The 18,364-nt window shown below is 41.0% G+C and overlaps 2 protein-coding genes across 4 annotated transcripts in view; both read left to right on the forward strand.

Annotated features, from left to right (window-relative positions):
- The window catches only part of LOC143904758 (putative aminoacyl tRNA synthase complex-interacting multifunctional protein 2), a 108,172-nt gene that overhangs the window by 42,796 nt on the left and 47,012 nt on the right, over window positions 1-18,364 (forward strand). The window lies entirely within an intron of this gene.
- Window positions 9,845-13,175, forward strand: LOC143904730 (THAP domain-containing protein 11-like). Of its 3 annotated transcripts, XR_013259029.1 has the most exons (5): window positions 9,845-10,062; window positions 10,183-10,357; window positions 10,436-10,537; window positions 10,700-11,528; window positions 11,724-13,175. XR_013259029.1 is itself a non-coding variant. In XM_077419603.1 (4 exons), the coding sequence occupies exons 2-4, from the start codon at window positions 10,199-10,201 to the stop codon at window positions 11,552-11,554; spliced, it is 1,116 nt and encodes a 371-aa protein (XP_077275729.1). In that variant the 5' UTR covers window positions 9,845-10,062; window positions 10,183-10,198; the 3' UTR covers window positions 11,555-13,175. The 3 variants fall into 3 exon arrangements, 2 of the variants coding, with proteins under 2 accessions (XP_077275729.1, XP_077275731.1); XM_077419603.1 differs by having other exon boundaries at window positions 10,700-13,175; XM_077419605.1 differs by lacking the exon at window positions 11,724-13,175 and having other exon boundaries at window positions 10,436-10,478; window positions 10,700-11,532.

Below are 18,364 nucleotides of genomic sequence, written 5' to 3' on the forward strand. Positions count from 1 at the left end.
TAAATTGAGTGACTGCAACTAGTCTATATCTGTCATGAATGGGACATTTACATCGTTCAGACGGGACTAACATATGTTCAGTAAATAATTTTACAGTTTATAATCTGTCGTGAACGGGACCTTTACATCGTTCAGGCAAAATTATAGTATTGACATATTACTATTATTACCGGGTAGCTCGGTTCCAGACGACCTAAGCCCCTCGGTATTTCTCAAATTATGATTAATAAATAATTTTACAAATCCTCATCCGTCGACCAGAACTCACTTTCACTTTAGTACATAAATAATCAATACATAGTTATAGAAGTTCTACAAGAAAACATTAGAAGCGATCGTCGAGGAAAGTATGAGGTATTTCCTGTTTATTTATATTTGACTTTACGGCCGGCCTTGAGCCTGGAATGCGGATGCCGGCAGGCACGCTCGGACTCAACGCCCCACCGTTCACAATAAAATTATACGAAATAATTATTCTAATTAGCGATTTTGTTTCCCAACTGCCCCACGTTGGGCGCCAATTGAGACAGGATTTTTATTCGACAAATCCTTTCACCCGACGCGGCTTGAGTCAGAGCTGTCGGAGCTCAAAGTATAATTAATTGATATGTTGGGCGCCAGTTAATTTTCCCGAAATTAACAAAGTTCTAAATTTTATCAAAAATTGGTTCGATTGGGTGACCCAGGAAACAGGAGATATCAAGGAATATTGCAAAGTCCAGAGAAAAGAGAGAGAAAGCAAGCGATATATAAGTGTATTGACTTGATTGGAGGGGGGTTTTTGGATTTTTCCCTTGGGTGAGGGAGTATAAGTGCTTTTTGTCTACAGACAATCCGGCACAAACAATGTAAACCTTTCCCATTGGAAATATTGGAGCAAATACTACATGCAAACTAAATTATCTTGCCTGTTCCCTTAAAGAACTTAAAAATCAAATAAAGCAAATTCCAATTTTTATTTTTTTTATCAATCTGTATATGTCAATCGAGATAACCCGCGGCTCTAAGATCTTCGTCTAGTTTGATCCTAAGATCATCATGCTTGTGGCACTGTATTAGAACGTGCCTCAAGTTCTCACATTCGTGCCCGCATTCACATCGCGGGGTGTCCACCTAATTCTTCCTAAATAGCAATGAGCCCAAATTGTAGTGGTTCGTTCTGATCCTGTTAATGAGGGTACCAAAATATCTCTCGGCATTAGTCTGTTTAAACCATGGCTTGCAAGCCTTCTCGTCATAAAATTTCGTGAAGTAGAATATTCTCTTATACGTAGAGTCCCGCCTAATGGAGGCTTGCGTGCCGAGCCAGGTTTCCTCTCTAGCAACCGCCATCAGATCCCCGGTTGGGACCTCAATATTCCTGTCTGGAAGCTCTTGTGCCGCCTCCCTGGCTAATTCATCCGCCATTTCATTCCCGGCGATTCCAATATGGGAGGGGATCCATATCAAAACAATCTTCATGCTCTGCTCCTTCTCCAGTGAGTAAATGAGCAGTCTAGTTTCGACCGCATATTTGCTCTTATGAACTGTCAATAAGTTGTTGCAAATAACCGAAAGGGCCGATCTGCAATCTGACATGATAATTATATGGTTTCTCCTTACATCTAGTTTCAGTCAGAATCACAACGTCATACTCCGCAACACGTTTGGTTAATTCGTTTTTACTGGTACCAAAACCACGACAGTTCCACAATAGAAGGTTGAATGTTATATCGAATGGAGAGGCCTAGCCCTCTCGTTGTCCAGTAGATCCGACCGATCAGCTGATTCGTTTATCTCTCTTATACTAAATATTTCATTTTGTATGGGCTTACCCCTATCGCCAATGCGGTTCATCAATGCGCGGAAGTTCGGATCACTCGATAACCGCAACAGAAGCGGCCACATTTCCTTTATTCCATTATTAAAATCTTGTGGTACCTGTGATGAGTGTCCCGACGACGAGCTCTCCCCCCGTCGCCAGAGACTTTTCAGAGTTCGACCAGGGGGCACCATTCCTGGCCGAGGAGAACATTATACCTTGTTTGTTCTTGTTAATTTCCTTTGAGCGCAAGTCAAATTGCCTGTAATATTCTTGATTAGAACCGTCCGAGGACTCCCGGGGTTTCCCGCGGGTAAGTCCCGTCGCTCGCTTAATTGGATCCATACGACGGGGCTAAGAAACCCCTGTAGGGCGTTGCTGGCTATATCTAGTGTTATCGCGAGTACGAGAGACCCCAGCGTACGAAGCCACCCTCGGAGGTGGCAAACTCGGCCAGGCGTCTGTAACTTTCGAGCTCTCCTTCGAAGGGGCAGTGGACGATCGCCTCCCTCTACAATACGTCTAGCAATAAAAAAAGAAATACTTCTACGAGCCGTTTCAATATTGATTTGTACATTTTTTTCGAAAACCGGGCACTTTCTATATGTAGATTTATGTGGGCCACCACAATTGCGACAGTTAATAGACTCCTCACATTGGCCGTGAGATTTATCTCCGCATACAATACACACCGCTTCACTTTTGCAGGATATTTTTGTATGTCCGAACCTGTAGCAATTATAACACTGCCTAGTCTGCGGTACAAACGCTCTAACCTTCAAACCAATGTTATTCGTAAATATCTTTAAGTCTCTGATACCCACGCCTTTGAACGTTACAATTATATTATCTGTTTCCGATAATATGGTTTTCTTTAGCGTGTTGTCCCATTTACGTCGGTACATCCGTTCCATACCAATGATACCGGATTTGTCCTGTATTACCGACCATAAGTCCTTAATGGTTGAGGGCCAATCCGCAATAACTCCTCTCCTGATCATGGAGCGCTGTTCTACGAAAGCTTTGAGTTTGTTTGGAACTTTTCCTATATAGCCTCCAAGGCCAGATTGGCCTCTAAATAATCGGGAAATTCCGCTTCGGCTGTGAAGTGATTCAGCATTTCTACGTTGGTTGGGCGGATTCGGTTGTTCGTCAAACACATCCATATTTTGATTAGATTTTTCCCCTTCCTCGCAGTAGTTTGGTCAGGGGGTAATTTTATGGTTATTTTTGCTTTGCCGTGAAAGCTGCTGTCGTATTTAGTGATCACAGTGCGAGTTTGCTGCTGTGTACACTCTCTTAGGTTACCGTTACAAACAGTGTATATCTCTTTGACCTCTCCAATATCACTGTTCACCGGCAGATCACGTGAGCGAGAGTCGTTGGCACTCCCGTTGTTGCTAACGCAACTATGTGCAGATAGAGAATCGTCGCTTATCCCAGAATTATCTACCACGGCAGCTTTTTTTATCAAAAATTCGCGTGCGCGGGCGTCAGGCTTATTAACTATATTACTCTCCTCTATCTCCATATCGTCGCTTTCAGTTTCTTTGTCTAGTTGGGGCGTGTCACTTGTCTGACCTTCGCCCCTTTGTCCCTCAGGCAGTGTAATCCCGCATTGGATCGTTGTACATTCTTCAAGATCCATTGTCGAGTCCTCTTCCAACAATTGCTTTACCACCGCTTCAAAATGTTGTTCCGAGACTCCAGGTCTCATTTTTTTACACGACTTTCTGGTGGCATTGTTTTTGAGAGCACGCGGGTTATCCTGCTTCGTCACGGGATCTAAATGGTCCGCCATCCGTTATAATTTTTTTAATATCAAACGAGAAGCTCTCCCTCCGAGAGGGGAGCGCAGCAACTATTAGCATCAAATACGGCCACGAAAGCGAGGCTACTCAGGCACTACAAAAAGCAGAATTATTCAATAGCTACAGCTAACAAAGTTAGGATCAAAGCTCTACACGGGACAGGAGCGGAAACACGTCCGATCACTATGGCGGCTCGAACCGAACTCCCGACTTGATTGGACTTACATTACAGGTTAAGTTAGATTAGGTTGTGGTTGTGACCGAACGATGCATAATCGGGCCACGGGGTACGCTATTTTGTCCTATTAGTCATCGGTCGCCACTCGGTTTAACCTTTATATACCGAGAAGGTAGGTATTCGTAATGAAAATCATCCAAAATGTGAACAATTTGTTTAAACAATTTTATTTTTTCAATCCCGCCACAACTGCTCGATAAGCATCGCCTGGGCTCTGGATACCGCTAGGTATGACCTCAATCGGCCAGCCAGGGATACCTGTTAGCCGGACAGCTGCTTGATCAGGTGATATCTCCTTAACCCGTTGACTTTTCAGATTCCCGCCACGGTTGCCTCCTCTGGGATGCTCTGCCATTCACCTCCACTATCAATCATTCATCTACCTCAACTGTGGAACCATGATGGCCAAACAACCGCTTGATCGGCTAAGTCCCGACATTAATCTAAGTATAACGCTATTAATTCTCTTTTATTTTCAGGTTTCGTCGACAGCTGCTTCATCACCACCGCCGATGTCATGGATCACCGCTACTCACCGATGTCCAGGATCAACGCGTCTGAGAGAGACAACCAGGTAAGTACAAGAACTGTCCGCGTAACTACAACTAATATCAGCTTTTTTCAGGTTTCCGCTACGGTTTCCTCATCAATGGCCTCCCCTGAAGTAGAATCTGCGATGACCTTGAAGGTCGGTCCACGCAATCACCAAGATGGCCGGACAGCCGCTTGTTCAGGTAAGTTTTCAGGTAAATAATGATATTTTCGTCTGAATTTTTGCAAATAACGATTGCTTTTATTGTTAACCATAGTTGCACAATGTTGGTGGTTCACAATTAACGATTGCCACATAAGATGACGGTCGCACGTCTCGCAAAGTGCGATTTCGCGATTCAGGTACGCGAAAACCCGTACGTCTTTTGTATCGACGTCACGTAACGCTGTTGGCGGGCGTTCCCGTTTGTTATTAGACACTGAGGTAGTCTTAATTATCGTATTCCGTTTCGCGTTCGCGAATATTCTTCCACGATACGCCGGTATAATACGCGCGAGAGTGCTACCTTCGAGCGCCCACGAGAGACTGCCTCGAGAAACGTTGCTCTCTCGGGCTCCCTACCACCGAGCTTTTCCCCTTCCATAGGGTATCGGCCGCTTTCTCCTCTCTGGAAATTTCCATGATTACGCTTGAACAATAGGTGTTTACGCGCTTCGGCACACCAGGTGTGCGCCAGATGTTCGCGATGGAAATTTCCAACGCTAGTACACTATATGCGTCGCGCTCTTTCGACTTCCGGGTAGCAACAATTCATCTTTTGTATTTCTGAACTTATGACGGCGCCGACCTGTGCGCAAGGTCTTTCGGATGTCCCCGATCACGATTCCGCGCCCACTTCATGGAGAAGACGTCCAGGTCGTGTTTGAAACGCCCGCCAATGGCGGCGACCTTTCTGCCCATTCTCTAGGCCCTTACCGATCGTATTCCGGCTCTACTTCCTGTAGCCGACGTCTATAACTACTAGTTGTCCGGACTGTCCGGACAACCCCCCGTTAGGGTGGTCGGATTTTGATCGCGCTTCGATCTTCGGGTGTACCAGGTGTCCCCCGTGACGCAATTCTAATCTTTATCATCTGTCCGGCAAACCGGGTGTTTGCGCGGTCAGATCGCGCTCGCGATTGACTCAGATGTCTTCTCGACCTTCCCTTACTACGCATATTTAATATCGTGCCGGTCCGACGCTCGGTTCAAAATATCGTGTCTGTCCGGCAAACTGGGTGTTTGCACGGTCAGATTCCGCTCGCGCTTGATTCATATGTCTTATCGACCTTCCCTGAGTGAGCATATCGAATCTCAGTTCGGTCCGACGCTCGGTTCAAGATATCGTGTCTGTCCGGCAAACCGGGTGTTTGCACGGTCAGATCGCGTTCGCGTTCAGTCTCTGGGGATTATTCGTCCCCGTGAACATGCATATTTTATGCCGCGACGCTACGACGCTTCGCTCGCCGTATTGCCCCTTGTCCGGCAAACCAGGTGTTTGCGCGGGCGGATCGCGTTCGCGATAGTCTCCAGAGGTCGGTGAAGCCTTCCTCTGGCGGCAGTTCAAACCTTTTGGCGCTGCGTCGCCGCGTTCGTGCTTTCGTTACGTGTCCGGCAAACCTGGGGTTCGCGCGATTGGATCGTGCTCGCGATTGTTTCCAGAGGTTGGTGAAGCCTTCCTCTGGCGGCAGTTTGAGCCGTTTGGCGCCTCGGCGCTCCCTTCGTGTGTTTTGCCGGGTGTCCGGCAAACCCCACGTTTGCGCGGTCGGATCGCGCTCGTTTTCGCATGATCCTCTCGTGAGGACACTAGGAGTCGGCATTTTGACTCTCGTTCGCCCGACGTGCGCGTTCTCCGAATTCCACGCTCTCGCGTTGAAAATTGGGTGTGACTCGACCATTACATTGTTGTGGTGCAATTGCTGATCCACGCACCTGTCAAAATCAAAGAACCTAATCACCTGGTCGAGCCAGGCACTTGGTGCCGCAAAAGGAAAAAACAAAATACTTATGTACATCATAAAAAGAGGGAATTATCCTTTATTAAATGGGCCGCTGCCCAGCGACCGCTGTCACGTATCTTATATCCTACTACGTTGGACGGTTGGTCTGAATCATGTCATAAACGGTAACTATTTACAAAAGAAAAAGAAAAGGTAAGATTTCCCAATTCCGTCCTCGGAACGTGTTCTTATCCTAAAATTTTATGTGGGGATCTCCCCCTCGTCATAAGCTTCGCCCTCGCCACTGGACGGGCTGGCGAAATCCTGTTCATCCTCCTTCGGCTGCTCCCACGGCTGCTGCGTCGGCAAGGCGGTGATGGTGATCGTGTCGGTCACCGTGACACGGGTCATCTCGACCCGATACGCGCTGTCGAAGGCTTCGGCAGCGCATCTGATCGCCTCTAATTCGGCAGGAGAGCCCCATAGGCGCGCGTCTCCCGCCAGTGGTACAGAATAATTCGCAACTTGGCGACCCATTGTCGGCGACGGCGCGCTTCGCCGGTTCCCTTCTGCTACTCTCCGCGGCTGCGGCGTCGCTCGTCGCTCTGCTCGGCTAATCTCCTCGGGCGTCAAGCGGGTTATGACTACCCGTGATTGACTGAGGAGTTGACCGCGCACCGTCTTAGTGCACGGCTTCAAGGTTAGGTTAGGTTCTGTTGCCGCAGAACGGCCACACGGTCTTTTCACCCTGATTATAACACCGTCGATATTACGTTGACAAATATTCGTCGAAGATGTTCGAAACAACGCCGTTCAATAATGCGCAGACAATCTCTGGATACTCGTAGTATAACGCTTACGGACAAACGAGTCCTCGAGATCTCGCGGTCGTTCCGCTACCATCCGCTACCACGCGCGAGATCCCAGATCCCAGGTTTAGGTCTCTGCTACATAGCCTGTAGAGGGGATAGGCTGTGGAGGGAATGGGAACGCGTCACGTGACGCTGACGCACACAAGCCAAGCGCCCCGTGTACATACATATGCGCTCAGCGCTCGGCCGGCCGCGGCCAGCTAGAGAGAGCAAACATGCTATGCTCTTTCTCTTTCTCTCTTGAACCGGCGCGTCATCAGCCTCGCAGACGAAATACGTATATTAGCGGCTTGACTGTCGCGTGCCTTTTCTACACTAGATGCGATCAGATGCGATACACTATCATATCGCTTAATGATTTTACAATTTAGAAGTTAAAATTATTGATTAATTAAATTACAATTTCTTGTGTATATAAAAAGTATTAACTTAAAATTAAGGAAGTAAAGGATAGAAAAAAAAGATGAAATCCACTCTTGGCCAACGTGTACGTCTTTTCCTTACAAAATCATCTGTTAGTGATTTAAAAAGATGATTTATAATTAGCACAAGAAAATGTAAACAAAGAATTTATATTAAGGTTTTATTACATGCTAGTGGATAAATTATTCTAATAATATATTTGTTATTTTACTAATAGAAAATATATGTAATAAAATAAAAGAAAGAAATTATTTTTACAAAAAATAAATAATTTTTTAAATAATGCTGAAGGTTTATTTGAGCCAACGCATGATATTTCCATACAATGTACTTATTTAAGATTTCATATTTGAATATGGTTTGTCTTTTCATTTGGAATTAATGATTAAAATAACAAAATTTTCGATTTTTGGTAAAATCAAGAAAAATATCAAGTAAAAATAATTAAGCAAGAAACAAATATTTCTGTTATGTAAATTTTTTTTAATAGTCGACGTACACATTGTATACAAAAAACTACCCCAAGATCACTTAAAAATTCTACCCTTGCTAAAAATGGTTTGGCCCATTTCTCCTTTGGCAAAGAGGACCTTCTGAGTGCCGCACACGAAATACAAAATAGAGGAATACGATACACCCTGCGGAAGACACCCTTATATACAAAAAACTACCCCAAGATCACTTAAAAAATTCTGCCGCAGGGTGTATCGTATTCCTCTATTTTGTATTTCGTGTGCGGCACTCAGAAGGTCCTCTGTGCCAAAGGAGAAATGGGCCAAATCATTTTTAAATAATCGCTCCAAGAACGTTCCAAACTTCAATCAGCTCTAGAATGGGGTTATGGGGTTTTGGTGTTTTAGGGTCAAGGGGTTATAAGATTACAAGATTACGGAGGTATAGAAAAATAATCTGCAACCCGATTTCCCTCGGTCTTGCTAGCCGAAGGAGCGCGGCTGCAATTGGATTGACTTACCGCCAGACGATAGCTCAAAAGGGGATACCGAGGTCAGATTCCTTACCGTAATTCCTGTATCTAAGGTCTTGGACGATACCTTGCGATTAGGCGCCAGGTGCGATTATAGACGCGCACCACGTCTCGGCAATGCTCACCGTAGCCTCAATGGCCTCGTCGCGAGCTCAGGGCGTAAGTCCGCGCGAAAGGAGGTGGAGAAGGAGCGTGACACAACCGACACACAAAATAAAGCTCGACGATAAGCAACAGTAATTAGATATATTTCACATAATGAGCAAACAAATCGTATCGGGAAACCAGGGCCGGATATCGCTCGAATGGCCGGTACCAGCGCGGCAACCGGATCGGCCGTTAACACGCGCGGAGTGCGTGATGTTCACGCCCGCGAGACTCCCTTTGCGGACGAAGCTCTCAAGCGAGCCCCGCAATCTCGATTTGGATACGCGCGACCACGCGGTAACGCCAATCCGCCCCCGTCTTAATCCCCCGATTCCGAACGCACGGCGATTCGCATACGCACGACATGAACGATTCTTATCCACCCGACAGGACAATTCTCACAGACTCGACATCAACGATTCGCACATGCACGACACAATATACGCAACGCCACGCAATGGCGCGCTCGCGAGATTCTTCCTCGAGCCGACGCGACGATATTTGCCCGCGCACGCGACGCAAAATATCCGCGAGGCTCGCGATGTACCACAAGGTGCCCGGCGCGGTCCCTCCCGACACGCACACGGGACTTCCGTACACGACACGCAACAATATACCCGAATACGCATCTCTAAACACAATATGCACCGGAGTGTACCGCCCGCGGCACGCCTCCGTCCACGATTCACAAAACACGCACGGCGATAGCCGCGAATTGACTGCCGATCGTACGCGAGCTTTCGAGTAGGGCTTTCAGAAAGGTTTCTGGCTACGATCTCGGCCGGCCATGCGCCCGCGGTCCCGACAAACCGCCGCGATAATCTTCCCGGCACCCACGACGGCGAGAGCCGGTAGCCAAATATGACACGTAATCAGGCCGATTTACCCGGTAATTTATTCGATATACGCTTCTACTAGCGCCGGGTCGCGACCGAGATCGAGCCCACAATTACTTGGTAGCACCGGAGTGGAGATCTTACTCGCTGCTCGCTGCTGCTCGGCGGCGTCGGGGCGCTCGTCCCGGGGTGGCTCCTCGTCAACGGCTCGATCGACAGTGTGAGTGTGAGGTGTGAGTGAGGAGTGGTCGGTTCGGCGGGACTAGAGTCCCTTTATAAGAGTCTGGACAGACTTTGGGAGTGCAACAACATGGCGTGAACGTCACGTATATAGAGACTCTAGTCTAGACGCCCTAGACGGAAGAAAAACCATGGCGGCGATGGATGACTACACGTGAATCGTATATCCTGGAATCGTTGTATCGTCGACGTTGTATATAAAGATTTATATCATCTCCAAATTAGTCTACATAGAAAGTGAGTTTGCTTATATTTTTATTTTAGTTTAATAGAGAGATAAGATAACTAAAACTTGAAAATATCGAGATGTACATACGATACATACATAGATAAATGTACGTGTTTCACTTTTAAAAGGGTTTTCTCTGGCATAATGGCTGGTTGTTGTATACCTGGATGTACTAACAACAATAAAAAAGGATATTCTATGAGAAGATTTCCAAAAGATGTAAAAAAAAAATTAAATTGGATAAAAAATATCAACAATCTGTGGCCTAATTGGAAACCTCCTGAGCATGGACTTATTTGTCATGTAAGTATGAAAATGTATTTTTATAATAAATAACTAATGAAGGAACTATGATATTAATCTAAATGATTTTATTTATAGTCACATTTTTCTGATGCAATGTGGGAAAAACCTCGTGTAGATGGTAAACAAAAATTAAAAGATGATGCTGAGCCAACTATTTTTTATAATCATAATGTTAATGTAAGTTTTATTTTTATTATTTTTTATGTCATATATGTGTATATATATATATATATATATATATATATATATATATATATACACATATATAAGAAACAAGGAAATAATGATAATTTTACTAAAAATGTGCATTTTTCAACATTTTTGTATTCTCCTTGCCAGATAAAACCTGCAGCTTCTTCAGTTTCTCCACCGTTAAATGATCAATCATCAACAGATTGTAATACCAATAGTTCATCGCATGACGAAATTGTGGAAGTAAATATGGAACCAAATCAACAAATGAATTCAATAGAAGTTTTTACTAGTAAATTACCGAGTACTGAAGTTAATAATATTTGTGAAAAAACCAATTCCACGGATTATGAAACTCCAACAGATTGTACAACTACATCAACGTTAGATGAAGCATTGAAAATTGCTGTTCTAAAAGCTGAAAATCTGGAAAAACAATTAAAAGTGGCAAATGCTAAGCTTCAAGCTGCAGATGTATCCGTTCGAAAAGTACTAAGATCAAATAACTTTTTATTAAGACGTATCAGACGGCTGAGAAGTAACAACAGAATACGTGTTGAGAAAAGTTTATTAAAATCTACAGAAATTTTACACAAAGTATTCAATGATGACCAAATCAAATGGCTCCAACGTGATTCTAGTTGTAAAACTGTACATAAATGGTCTGAAGAAACCATAAAAAAAGCACTTCGGTTAAAAGTATCATGTTCCAATAGTGGTTACCAAGAACTTATGAAACAAAATATTCCTTTGCCATCTACTAGAACACTTCGTAGAAGATTAGAAACGATTACATTTGAACCTGGAATTTGTGATGATATATTTGAGGCTCTAAAAGAAAAAGTTGAACAATTTGAAGATGACAGACAAAGAGATTGCATGCTTGCATTGGACGAAATGAGTATTATGAGTGGGAATCAAGTTGATTTATCAACAAATTCACGTTTTGGTGATACTACTATTCCTAACACTTTTGGTAATTTGCATGCTTCTTTTCTGTAACAAGTTTTATTCATTTGTTAACATTTTTCCTATATTATATATTTTTCAATTTTCTTACATTTTATGGCGCATGAAACACCTACCTATAAATATGTATACTTTCATATTTCACATTTCATTCTTTGCATTATTTCATTCTTTGTATTATTTTCACATTTAAATTGTATAGGAAAAAAAACAGAAGCAACGCATGGTTTGGTCATAATGCTTGCTGGCATTTTTACTAGATGGAAACAAGTCGTAGGGTATTATTTTACTCCAAACGGATTTGATGGTGTTAAACTGAAACCTATCATTGAAGAAATTATTAGAAAAGCAGAATTAATTGGTCTTTATGTGCACAGTATTACATCCGATATGGGTGGAGTAAACCAAGCAATGTGGAGAGCTTTTGGAAACGTATCTGCTAGTAGGTATGGTGAAATTGTAAATTCAATATCTCATCCAGTTGATGAATCACGTAGATTATTTTTCTTTGCTGACGCTCCACATCTATTTAAGAATCTCCGAGTCTGTCTGATTAATAATAAAGTTATATTATTGCCTGAAAAATTTGTAAAAACTTTAAAGTTATCTTCTGATATTGTACAATTTGAACATTTTAAAGAATTAGTAGCCGAACAAAAAGATTATCATTTAAAACTTGCACCAAAGTTAAATGAAAATGTTATTAAAACGACAACGTTTAATAAAATGAAAGTTGGTCACGCAGTGAATATGTTAAATAGATATGTGAGTGGTGCATTTAATTATATGGACCATGAAAATGGTAATAAAAAATATGAAACAACAGCAAAATTTACTGAAATAATGTCTAAATGGTTTGGATTAATAACTGCACGAAGTCCTATGATGGCTTTAGGTAAAAAAGAAAACAATGAAAGAACACAAAATAAATTTAATGAAAGCATACAGTTCCTAAATTCGGTAATTGAGTTATTCCGTGATGTAAAAATTGGTTCAGATCAGCGATTTAAACCAGTCCAAAGAGGCATTTTAATAACTACAAAATCTGTAATTGAACTTACTAATTATTTAATTAATAAACGAGGATATTCGTACGTTCTTGCTGGTCGATTTTCTCAAGACTGCGTGGAAAATCTTTTCTCAAATATTAGAAAAAAATTTCCAATTCCGAACGCTTTACAGTTTAAACACAGTTTAAAAGTTCTGATGGTTTCTCAGTACTTACAAACGTTACAAAATACAAATTATGACCAAGATGAAGGTTCTTTCATTGCTGATTTTTTAAGACGGCCAGCTAAAACTAATTATAATCAATTTGAAGAAATTTCTCCTGTCCTTCCTCCTGGAATAGAAAATAAAGTTATAGGTATATCAAAAAAAGAATTAAATTCATTGTATGGCATATGTGGATACATTTTAACTAGAGTTTCGAAATTAACTAAAGTTTGTAAACAATGTATAAATTCTGCTGGATCCACAACATATAATGGTAGTTCACAATATTCTGCATTACTTCGCCTTAGATGTTATAAACCAAATACATTGTTTTTCGTGAATGATGAAACTTTTAGATTTTTTTATCATATGGAAATTGAAATACGACGTTATTTACCTCATTTGAAATACGCAAAAGTTGATTTCGTTAAATTTTATATAGTTAAACTGAAACACATTCAATGTGATACATTGTTAAATTGCCACAATATTTTCGAAAAAATAATGAAACGTTTTATTTTATATAGAGTTAAAATTGAATGCAAAAAAGGAATTTTAAATGCTTACAATAGTAAAACTATGAGTATGCATTCAATAATTAAGTAGTTAGATTAGTATATTGTATAAGGTATAGTAGAGATATTTATATATTATAAAGTATATTATAAGATATATTCACTGTATTATACATATAAAATGTAAAAATATATTTAAATATTTTCTTTTTCAAACTTTTAATAAAAATATTTTGACATTAATGTCATTTTTTGTTAATTTCGTAATTCTTTATTTTTAATTATAAGACACCTATTCAGTATAAATGTTAACAACATAATTTCGTGCTTTGCACAGATATACATATAACACTGTAGCAAAGCACGTAACGATATTGTTAAGCGGGGAGCACACATTTCTGCATAACGCATAATGCGTAAGTATAAGAAAATTGATTGGTCCATACACATGTGCATAAAAAAATAGACCAATCAATTTTCTTATGCTTACGCATTATGCGTTATGCAGAAGTGTGTACTCCCCGCTTTAGTGTGTACTGGCATGTATTATGGAACTTTTCGGAATGGATTCTGATCGAAATTATGCTGTTTTCCCTGAAAACATAATAGAAATGTAGGAAATAACAATTCCGATCAGAATCCATTTCGGAAAGTTCCATAATACGCGCCCTGAGAGGGCCTCCATTTATCGCTCGTGATTGGTTCCGCCATGGTGTTGCACGTCCAATGAAAATAAGGACCAGTCTGTCCAGACTCTTATAAAGGGACTCTAGGCGGGACTACGCCGGGCCCCCGCACTTGCGCCCTCAAGCTCGCGGTTCTTCCGCCCCGCCCATTGGTCGTGTGCGTCGCCCTGTTCGCGACGTTGCAGACGATTTTCCGCCATTTTCCCGCGGCCCGTTTAATTTGACTGCTGGTTGCGCGCGGGCCCCTCGCGGTTTCCCGCCCGGCTGGCCAGGCCGTGGCGGCGCCGCTCGGCCCTCGGGGCGCCGTCGGGGGAAGTGTGCGGGTTGCCCACCCGCGCTGCAGTCGCGGTGGTGCACCCGTGTTTATGCTGCGGCGACGCCGTGTTACGCTGTGCGAGACATTCCTGGCGCTTCTCCAGCGGCAGGCCCCGGTAGCCCGCCCGTCAGTCCGACCCCTCCGCCGTACGTCCTCCGAGCGCCCGTTCTTCCCTCGTCGCGACTAACGTCGGTACATTAGGTCGTAATCCCATGCTCCGGCACCACCTGTCATCCCTACGGAATTTCGCTTAAAAGGGTTAGTTAACGCGAGTGGCCCTTCCTCGACTCGAGTCGAGGCGCCATCCCTGACCTTCCCCTCGGCCGAGCTACCGTCTGGGCGGAGGACGCAACAAATGTCACGTCACAAATCAAAGTGCGATGGTTTCGATTACAGGGGTTTAGAAGCTTATGAGACTATATGGTTATGGGGTTATGGGGTTTTGAGGGTTATAAGATCAAGGAGTCATGGGGTTAAAGGTGCCTTTTCATGCTGACGCTCGACGCTCATTTTCAGCGTCAAAATAGGTCACGTGATCAAAATTGACGTGACCACACTGCCTGCGTTCGGAAACGTCACCCGAGTGCACACAAGTATACTCCCTTCTCTTTCTATCTTAGCGAGTTAAAAGGAGAAGGGAGTATACCCGTGTGTACCCGGGTGACGTTTCCGAACGCAGCCACTATGGTCGGTTGACGCCAACGTCAACAACAAGAAGTTCGATTTTTCCAACTTCAAGCGTCAAGCCGTGTATATGAGTGTATCAAAATAGGATATTACCAGTTAGATTAGATAACTCAATAATCTTACAAATAACTAAAAATTAATACATTTGTAATTATTGTATTGGAAAATGAACGTTTGCGCATATAAGGGTATTTATTTAGAATAGCTACTGCACCTCAAATATCGATGAAATTAGGCTTAATCGATTCGTTTTTGCATAAAACGAAAGAATCTGGCAGAAAAATGCGGCGGTCTGCCCAACGAAGCGAGATATTTAACGTTAAAGTTGACGACTCTCAAGGTGAAATTTCATGGGCAGTGAAAAGCAGCAGCAGATCGTACTGATTGGCTACAAATTAGAGAAGTTCTAGAAACTCGAGAACTTCTCTATTTTGCAGCCAATCAGTACAATCTGCTGCTGCTTTTCACTGCCCATGAAATTTCACCTTCAGGTTATGAAACCTGTCATACCGACGAGATGTAGCGACTGTGGTAGCGACATGAACATGCCACGCGGCCACATGCGCATGCTCTGTCAGCTCTGTGGCCACATGCGCATGCTCCGTGTCCGCACGCGCATGCAAAAGTGCGCGAATTTGAAACGTATGCATACTTATAATACATAAATATAAATATGTACTTTTTATATACGAACTATTCTCTGCTTTAACAAATTATTTGTTAAATAATTTGTTAAAGCAGAGAATAGTTGGTATATGGAAAGTACATATTTATATTTACAATGAATAGTTGGTATATAAATATGTACTTTTCATATACCAACTATTCTCTGCTTTAACAAACTACTTGTTAAATAATTTGTTAAAGCAGAGAATAGTTGGGGTATGAAAAGTACATATTTATATGTACAATGAATAGTTGGTATATAAATATGTACTTTTCATATACCAACTATTCTCTGCTTTAACAAATTATTTCTGTTTCGTTAACTTCGACGCATAATATCTGTAGCAGAAATAATTTGTAAAGCAGAGAATAGTTGGTATACGAAAAGTACATACTTGACGACTTGACATGTTATGAAATCTGTCATACCGACGGAATGTAGCTCGCGAAATTTTAAACAAGACCACGAGCCATGGATTACTATTTATTTGCTCGACTGAATACGACATTGTAAATAATAAGTTGATTTGGAGGTTGTAAATAACGATCTGAAGTTGAGCGCGTTAAGGTATGTCGCTACACATGTGGCCACGGAGCATGCGCATGTGGCCGCGGGGCATGTTTCTGTCGCTACCACAGTCGCTACATCGCGTCGGTATGACAGGTTTCATAACCTGAGAGTCGTCAACTTTAACGCTAAATATCTCGCTTCGCAGGGCAGACCGCCGCATTTTTCTGCCAGATTCTTTCGTTTTATGCAAAAACGAATCGATTAAGCCTAATTTCATCTATATTTGAGGTGCAGTAGCTATTCTAAATAAATACCCTTAAATTAATCTATATATTTTAGAGATTTAGCTTCTGGTGATTCGATGACTTCTTTACATTATCAATATTTAATTGGATTGACTACTGTGAGTAATATTATATCAGAAACATGTCAAGCAATATGGAATTGTCTTCAACCAGAAGTTTTACCATCAAATATTGACAAAAATGGATGGTTACGTATTGCAAAAGAATTCGAGGATCTGTGGAATTTTAATCATTGCATAGGAGCAATTGACGGGAAACATATAGTAATTCAGGTACATGAAGAATTTTATTATATATGTATTTTTTTAATTTGTTGTGTAATAATGAAAAAACATTTTCAATTATTTATTTTAGTGTCCTGCTAATGCTGGTTCCTTTTATTATAATTATAAAAATTGTCACAGTATTGTGCTATTAGCTATTTGTGATGCTAAATATAGATTTACTTTTGTTGATATTTGGTGCATATGGACGACGAAGTGATGGTGGAATCTTCAGAGATTCCTTAATAGGACAAAAATTCATAAATAAAGAGATGAATTTGCCAGAATGGGAACCTTTGTCATTTGAAGAAGTTGATATGCCTTACGTATTAATAGGAGATGAAGCCTTTCCTTTATCAGAATATTTAATGCGACCTTATCCAGGGAAAAGTCTTAATGAAGACAGAATTATCTATAATTATCGTTTAAGTAGAGCAAGGCGAATAATTGAAAATACATTTGGTATACTCAGTAGCCAATGGAGGATTTTGAGAAGACATATATTGATTGCAAAATATTATAGATAAAACTGCAACACTCATTCAAGCTCTTGTGTGTTTACATAATTGGCTTCGAATAAACTATGAAGATTCTGAATATGTACTTGAAACAATGGTAGATCGTGATGGACCTGAAGGATTTATTCCTGGTAGTTGGAGGCAAGATTTGTCTAACTACAGTGCATTAGTAGATATCACTATAGATGCAGTACAAATAATAGTTCACGTACAGCTATCAAAATACGTAATGAATTTTGTCATTATTTTAACAGTGAAGGTGCTGTGCCATGGCAGTTTGACCAGTGCTAAACAAATTTTAAAATTACCTATATATTAGTATGAAAATTTTTTATTCAGTTTATTACATGTATTGTGTTGTATTTATTAATTAGTGTGTATGCCTAGCATAGTAAAAAATAAGAGATAAAAATAAAACTAAAATTCTTGGAGTTTTTAATACATACTTATATATAATTACATTCCACATTTTTAATTATACATATATTACTATTACTACGTTTACGCGAGCGTTACTTCTGTATAGTAACTTACGCGCGATAATTCCTTCACGTAAACAGGATTTTGTAGTAACTTACGATAATTTACTCCGCGTAAACGAGTGATATATCGTAAGTTACTACAGAAGTAACGCTCGCGTAAACGTAGTATATATCATAATGTAATATCACATTTGTAATCACATACTTATATCACTATATCATATAATAGTCGTAATATCACATTTGTAATCACACTTATGTATACTTATGTATAATGCTTATTTTTCCAGATCTTTTGCAGTCTCAAGTTAAAAAATAATTTTAAAAAATCAATTTATGTCAATATATTTTCTATGTAACACTTAACATATCTTATTTGAACAAACATAAAAAAATTATTTCTGTAATTCAATACTGTATCCATGTAATACGAATAGTAATAAAAAAAATTAATATTTTGTAATTTTAGAAATTGCACAGGCTGCATTACATAGAAATTAAACACCAAAAAATATGCAATGCCTGTTTAAATTCGATATTTTATCTATATTACATATGAGAAAAAAATATAGATCTAAAAAAAATTTGTCAAGTAATGGAAATATTAATGTTACTCTTTTAAGTAGTTGAAAGATAATTCTAAGTGATTCTGCATTGCTTCCATTTACTTTTCTTGGGG

The sequence above is a fragment of the Temnothorax americanus genome, unplaced genomic scaffold (assembly GCF_048541705.1).
Source record: "Temnothorax americanus isolate GAGA-0224 unplaced genomic scaffold, ASM4854170v1 Scaffold57, whole genome shotgun sequence".
Lineage (NCBI taxonomy): Eukaryota > Metazoa > Arthropoda > Insecta > Hymenoptera > Formicidae > Temnothorax > Temnothorax americanus.